Genomic DNA, 6,610 nt, shown 5'->3' with positions numbered 1-6,610 from the left:
CTCCAAATTTGTTGTGTTTTTTTTCAACCAAAAGATTAAGATTTTTAAATTAAGATAAATGGTTAAATAAAATTTTATAGAGGTTTTGAATCTATTATTGTATTTTATTTAATTTTTCTTAGGATTACTTAAAAATTTATTAAAATTTTATTAGAATTTGATTAAGATTAAATTAAGATTCTTCTAAAAATTCATTAGAATTTTATCAATATTTCATCAAGATTTTATTAAAATATTATTAAGATTTGGTTATAGATATTTAGAGTTTGTTAGGATTTTCTTAAAGTATGATAAATATTTTTTAGGATATATTTTTAATTAATTAGAATGTAATAAGATATATCTAAAATTTTCTAAGATTAATAGGATGTACTTAAGATAATTAGAAGCATACTAGATTATTCAAGGTTACAAAAGGGTGTTTTTAAATACCTTATGTATTATTTTAGAGTATAAATCAAACTTAAATGTAAGTTTAAATCTTTTTACAACAAACTATCAAGTATATTCTTAGGTTAATTTTTACGTAATGTAATAGCAATGCTAATAAATATATGATTAATTATTATATGTTATTTGAAACTTTAGATCTAATTTAAAAATAGACATCATTTTTTATAATTTTTTATAACTATAAGCTATAGACATTAGAAAAAAGAGATATTGCCATCATCTGTTGATTAAATGTGAGATATGAGACATCAATCTTTTAGAATGTTTTATTTATTCTTAAGCTAAAGAAGAATTTATTCTCTATTGGTTGATTTTTTGATAAAAGAATTGATAACAAATTACTCAAGAGATAGTTGCAAGACAATCAACCATAAGTAAAATGTATTAATAAAAAGAGTTTCTAAGTCTAAGATCTACAAGTTGAAGATCCTTATAGTTGTCTCAAGTATAATAAAATTTTTAAATGGCAATATTAAAAGATCATTATCAATTTATATTACTAGCTCTATAATGGGATCACCCAATGCAAGTGGGGATCTCATGCTATGGCATCAACAACTATTACATCTAAATTTGATTGCAATAGAAAAGATACATTAAGAAATTTTGATTAATGGGCTACCTATGAAATTTAAATAGCTTATTGATGCTTTCTATGAAGATTGTTTGATCAAGAAGCAATACCAACACACATTTAAGAAGACTAGTAGTAAATAACGCTGAAATACTCATGTAAATCAAACCACATCAAGGGCCTCATAGACTTTTAACAAATGCTTGATAAACTAACAAAATTTTAATGATACACCAGTCGGGTTGTTTGACTAGGATTCTTGATTTTAGTCCAGCTGTATCTCATGGACTTTGAGTTGTATTTAGAGTTTATTGTGTACATAAGGCTTTGTATTATCTCAGAAACCTATCGTAAGTAAAATAGAAATAAACAAATATGAGAAACAGAAAGAGAGAATGCAATGAGGGAGTTGACTTATAGACTGCTTTGGCACAGTCCCAATAAATTCTTCACTGCGAACTGCATGGAAGGTCTTCACAATCAGTGGAGAAGGTGACAGACCACAACTTTCAAATCTTTTACTTGGCTTCTCAGTTTAAAAGTTGATCCACATGGATGGAGAAACAATATCCTCTCATCCACAAATACATGCCAGCAGGTGTATCGTAGAGATGAAGCGTGGTGACCACAAGACCATACAGCAGCAGCACGAGCAACAGGGTGATATAAATCACCGTTTATTGCACGATATATACAGCATTCGTCTCACAATGATGCACTTCACCTTACATCCTGGTTGTGCAGGTTATCTTGCAATACTGTCAACCTCACATTGAGCATGGATATGGATTCTATTACAAAGCTTTCCTCACTTGACTGTCCTGCTGCAGATACATCACAACCCTTACTTTACAATGTCTGATCCAGGGGACTGTGTCACACGATCTTCGTTTCTACATGAACTTCAATAAGATCCTACGAACTCCATCGCTTCAACTGGTCCGATCAATAAATTCTCTTTGTAACCACGTTCTTCGGCAAATGGATCGCTGCTGCATGACTGGCAGACCGACAACAACGAACTTCGCTATGTTTTCATCTAATTAAGTATCTACGGTGCGCGACCATGCACTGTCCAATCTATCGAACAAAAAAGTACAGTTGGATTTGCCTGTGGCTTCGTATCTATTACCTACATATTCAGGGTCTTCAAGTGCTTGAAGGAGGCGCATTATAACTGATCTGTGGAATTCTAACACACAGCTTACACATTGGTACCGTCATAGTTGCCTCCAGGTCCTTCATTGGGTCGTTTCTGGCCGTTCATGGAGTGCATGTGCATGGGGTGATCGGAACCATCATGGTGGATGTAGGCTGTGCCGCCGTGCCGGGTTAGGTCCAGTCCAGCCATTTCATCTTCGGGGGAGATGCGCAGCAGATTAAACAGCTTCAGAAGAAAGAAGAGGGGCCCCATGGTGACGGTAACCCAGCCGAAGATGGCCAGAATTTCGATAATCTGGGCTGCCAGGAGCTTTCCCCCGCCGCCCATGAATAGTCCATGGGGTCGGTCGCCAGCTCCATCATAGATCTGCAGGATGTAGTTCTGTTGCGCAAAGAGACCGACGAAGATGAGGCCCCAGGCACCGCACCCGGCGTGAAGCTGGGCCGCTTCCAAAGGGTCGTCATAGTGCACACGAGCTGCGAGTTTGTTGAGCCCGATGAGGACCCACGCGGAGACAAACCCGCAGATGATGCTAGCCCAAGGTGCTACTACGGCGCAGCCAGCAGTGATGGCAGCGAATCCGCCCAACAAGCCATTGCACACGTCAAGCACACTCCAGTGATTGTGGAGGAGGCGTTTCGCAAACAAGGTCGTAACTGCGGCAGTGCACCCAGACAACGTGGTCGTCACCGCCGTTCTGCCGACCCCAGTCCAGGCACCGCGGTTGCCCGAATACGGAACCAAGATATTAACAAAGCTGCCAGGGTTGAACCCATACCATCCGAACCACAGCAGAAAAGTTCCGAGCACTACCAGCGTCGCGCTGTGCCCCCGGAAGACCATGGGGTTCCCTGTCTTATCGAAACGGCCTATACGAGGACCCTCGATGAAAGCGCCCCAGAACCCTGCAATGCCGCCCACCATGTGCACGACGCCGCTGCCTGCGAAGTCGATGGCGCCGCTACCGAACAGTAGCGACCCTGGTCCCACAGATTTCGACGCAGACAGCCATCCGTCAGTAGACCACAGCCAGTGAGAGACGATTGGATACACGAATCCTGTCAACACAGACGAGTATATCAGGTAAGCAACAAACTGCGTCCGCTCTGCAATAGATCCAGATGTGATCCCCGCCGCGGCGATGGCGAAGGCCCACTGGAATAAGAAGTAGCTGTAGTCGAATGATTCATTCGGGTATCCTCTCAGGGCCCAGTTGTAGTGGCCGATAAAGCCATTAGTTTTGGATCCTATGCCGAACGCGAAAGCAAAACCGAAGATGTAGTAGGAAAGACCGCCGCAGGCTGCGTCCAGCACGTTTGTGAGCATGATGTTCATGGTGTTCTTGGCTCGGACAGACCCTGCGCATAGCATGGCGAATCCTAGCTGCATAGCAAACACGAGATACGCTGAGAAGAGCAGATACGTATTATCCACTGCCAGGGTTGTGGCATCCAACTGCGAAGAAACGTCATCTAGCTTTTTGCAGAGGAAACTGCTCAATCCAGCGGCGTTCGCCGTGTTGCCCAGAAACCCTTGCAGAGTGGTCACATCCTCAGCGCTACACCCGAATGTTGACATGTCGCTGCTGATCCCCTACCAATGTGCCCAAATTATATGAGTCGCCTTAAACAACTGCAGACGAGCCCTCGTTCTCAATGTCAGCGTCTCCCGCTCAGCCCGACGTTCCAATTCTAATCTCTAAAACCGAAATCGAAATTCAAGAAATTTGCCACTCCTGTGCACAGAGGAATTTTCCCAGCATCAGATGCTCTGTTCTGTTAGAGAGCTGCTCTGTTCCTATCCTCCACGGCTATACCCGTCCAGCACGCGAAAGCAACGCAAGATTTTATCTACAAAAGCAATTCAACAAAAGCGCACATGACAGGACTGGAACGGCGTTCTGCTGACAAGCGAGCTGTAAGTAATTCTCGTCTGACTACGGCCAAAACACTTCCACACAAGCAGCTTGAGCATACGGAAATTCAAGTACTTCACTAGCAGATGAAGAGTTAAAACCTCAAAAAAATGCATGAAATTGCCATATAACTTCCGACCAATGCACCTTACATGGATGATTTGAATATTTGATGCACCTAAAATCGCAAAATATAACTGAAAAGTTGAAAAAACAACTATCAACATGACTGGTATGAGCTGACATGCATTGTCTCAAACAAGGCGAGGCCGCAGAAATCGACATGATGAAAATAGCTTGAAAAGATGAGTCTCATTGCTGACCGAGATTTTTTTAACTAATTCACCAAAGCTACATGTAAGGCACGTATACCAACTACAATTGGAAAGACGCATAAACATAACATCTCAGGAAAATTTGGACCTGGAGTCTGCTTCTCAGCCGAACCGCAATAGTACGCACGATCCCGAACGAATCTCAAACTCGTTAATTTCCCGTACTTTGGCACAATATTCATCAAGGTTGCCACCTTTTGACTCACGAAGTGCCTGCATACCTCAACTGAACTGAGATTTTGCTACACCAGAACCCCCACTCTGCCTGTATTCTCTTTGCTCTCTCGCAGAATCCAAATTACCCACTGGACTAACCCCCAGGAACACCAAAAGGAGATACTAGTCTGTGAAAGTCTGACGAGAGAGTCTGACCGTCAGCATAGTGAACACAGCAAGGATTGCGCTGTACTTGCACGATTCCTGTTTATAAAGATGCGATTGGAGCTACAGTTTGGGTGACGAAACCTGGGAATCCATAACCCAGTAAAACCATTCTAAGTCACTGGCGCAGTTAACTGGACAACCCACTTACAATTAGTAATGGAACCCTGGCAAGTTCCGACGGATCCTCCACTTCGAAACTCCTGGAATTTCTCACTACGCCTATTCAATCATCGGAGTGCTGTAAGTTCGAAAGAATTGGGTATGAACAGAAATCCTCGGCAAGCGTGTCCCAGCCGGTCCTTTTCGTACAGAATGAACGTGAACCCTCAACAGCACAAGTCCCCTTCAAACTTCTTGAATCTTCGGATAGAGTGAATATGACTAATTACAGAACACACCAAAAAAAGAATGAAAGTGAAACGGAAAAAATCAAAAAAACAAAAAAAATCAATATCAGTCACAGAAATTCATCCCAATTCTGACCACTTCGAAAGAATATGCGAAACCATTCGGCTCCCGACAAGTGGAGCTGCACTCCGGCAATGGCGATCAACTCATTGAATGTTTTAAAAAAGCAACGCCGTATTAAAGTCTGCAAACACCTGAACTTGAAGGCCAAAGGTTACAAGCGCCGGATGTGGAGAACTGCTACCCTTGCCTTGCTTCATGATTGCTGGAACCCTCGTAGCAACGCCACTTGGTGCAACCCACACTCACAGGAGTTTTCCCCACGTAGCGAGATCTTTGAAAAAATTGACGATCGTGAAATTATAGACGCCTCCTGGGCCCTCCGCGGAATCTCTCTCTCGCTCTCGCTTTCTCTCTCTTGCTGTCTCGCGTTGAAAGGTAGCCTACTGTGCCACTGAGCTCTAGAAAACAGACACCTTCTCTCTGTGTGTGTCTCTCTTCGGCTTTCCCATCGTAGAGATGCTTTCCCACAATTCAGGGGCGAACGCCTTCAGAGTGGCTGTGGTGTCGGCATGTGGCCGCAACAATGCGAGGTCGAACAGGGGCCCACCATGCAGTTCACGTGCACCAGCGAAAGGGACAAGGGCAACTGGGCATTACACTGCTCTGCCATTGCTGTTCCAGAGCCGTGCGGATCCACTCGTGACATTTGCATGTGCATTCGAGCTTCCCCTCCTGCTTCTCCTTCTGCTCCCTCGCTCAAGCTCACCGCATCGCTGTGTTCTCCGAAACCGTCCATTCCGACATAGCAGCTGGTGGGGAGCTGGGTGCCCGCTCTGTCGAGATGCACATTCTAAATGTCCACACATGCCTCATATTGCATACCAATACCATCCAATGGATCTTGTACACTTGTTAAATAAGTTCTACAAATAAGGCATGTGTGGAGCAACTGTTACAATCCCCACATTTTTTTGTTCTTCTAGTTCTTCCCATCTATCAATTTTGTTCTAGAAGGGTCTCTATCAGTTGAACTTCAAGAGAGTTGTCCACAAGTATAGCTTCATGTTAGATTGAATATTTTGCACACAACATCAAAATTTAGTGCAAGAATTGCTTCTTTATGATAACTTTCTAGTGAGAGAGAAAATTCTAATGCCTTATGTAATTTTTATCAAGCATTTGTGAAAGTTTGTATACGTCATTTTTGGTTGTCTTTGTTCAATAGAGTTGGAGACAAAAATAATAGGTTTGTATAGCTACTAATGCTTGTAGAAGTTTGTTGTTGTATTGTAACATGGCTATTTGTGAAAGGAATATATATATATATATATATATATAGATAGATAGATAGATAGATAGAGAGAGAGCTTAGTTGA

The 6,610-nt window shown here is 42.3% G+C and overlaps 1 protein-coding gene across 4 annotated transcripts; it reads right to left on the bottom strand.

Moving 5' to 3' along the window:
• Positions 1-1,675: 1,675 nt before the first annotated feature.
• On the bottom strand, positions 1,676-5,693 carry LOC112294980 (ammonium transporter 1 member 3). 4 transcript variants are annotated; one of them, XM_024546015.3, is made up of 3 exons: positions 4,528-4,740; positions 4,257-4,301; positions 1,676-3,924 (listed from the first exon to the last, which is right to left on the bottom strand). In XM_024546015.3, the coding sequence occupies exon 3, from the start codon at positions 3,765-3,767 to the stop codon at positions 2,232-2,234; it is 1,536 nt and encodes a 511-aa protein (XP_024401783.1). In that variant the 5' UTR covers positions 3,768-3,924; positions 4,257-4,301; positions 4,528-4,740; the 3' UTR covers positions 1,676-2,231. The 4 variants fall into 4 exon arrangements, with proteins under 4 accessions (XP_024401783.1, XP_024401786.1, XP_090100578.1 ...); XM_024546018.3 differs by lacking the exons at positions 4,257-4,301; positions 4,528-4,740 and adding an exon at positions 5,426-5,693; XM_090244452.1 differs by lacking the exon at positions 4,257-4,301 and having other exon boundaries at positions 4,528-5,450.
• Positions 5,694-6,610: the final 917 nt, after the last annotated feature.

The sequence above is a fragment of the Physcomitrium patens genome, chromosome 18 (assembly GCF_059467195.1).
Source record: "Physcomitrium patens ecotype Gransden chromosome 18, ASM5946719v1, whole genome shotgun sequence".
Lineage (NCBI taxonomy): Eukaryota > Viridiplantae > Streptophyta > Bryopsida > Funariales > Funariaceae > Physcomitrium > Physcomitrium patens.
Note: the sequence above shows the minus strand (reverse complement) of the source record. Positions and strands in the feature narration are given on the sequence as shown.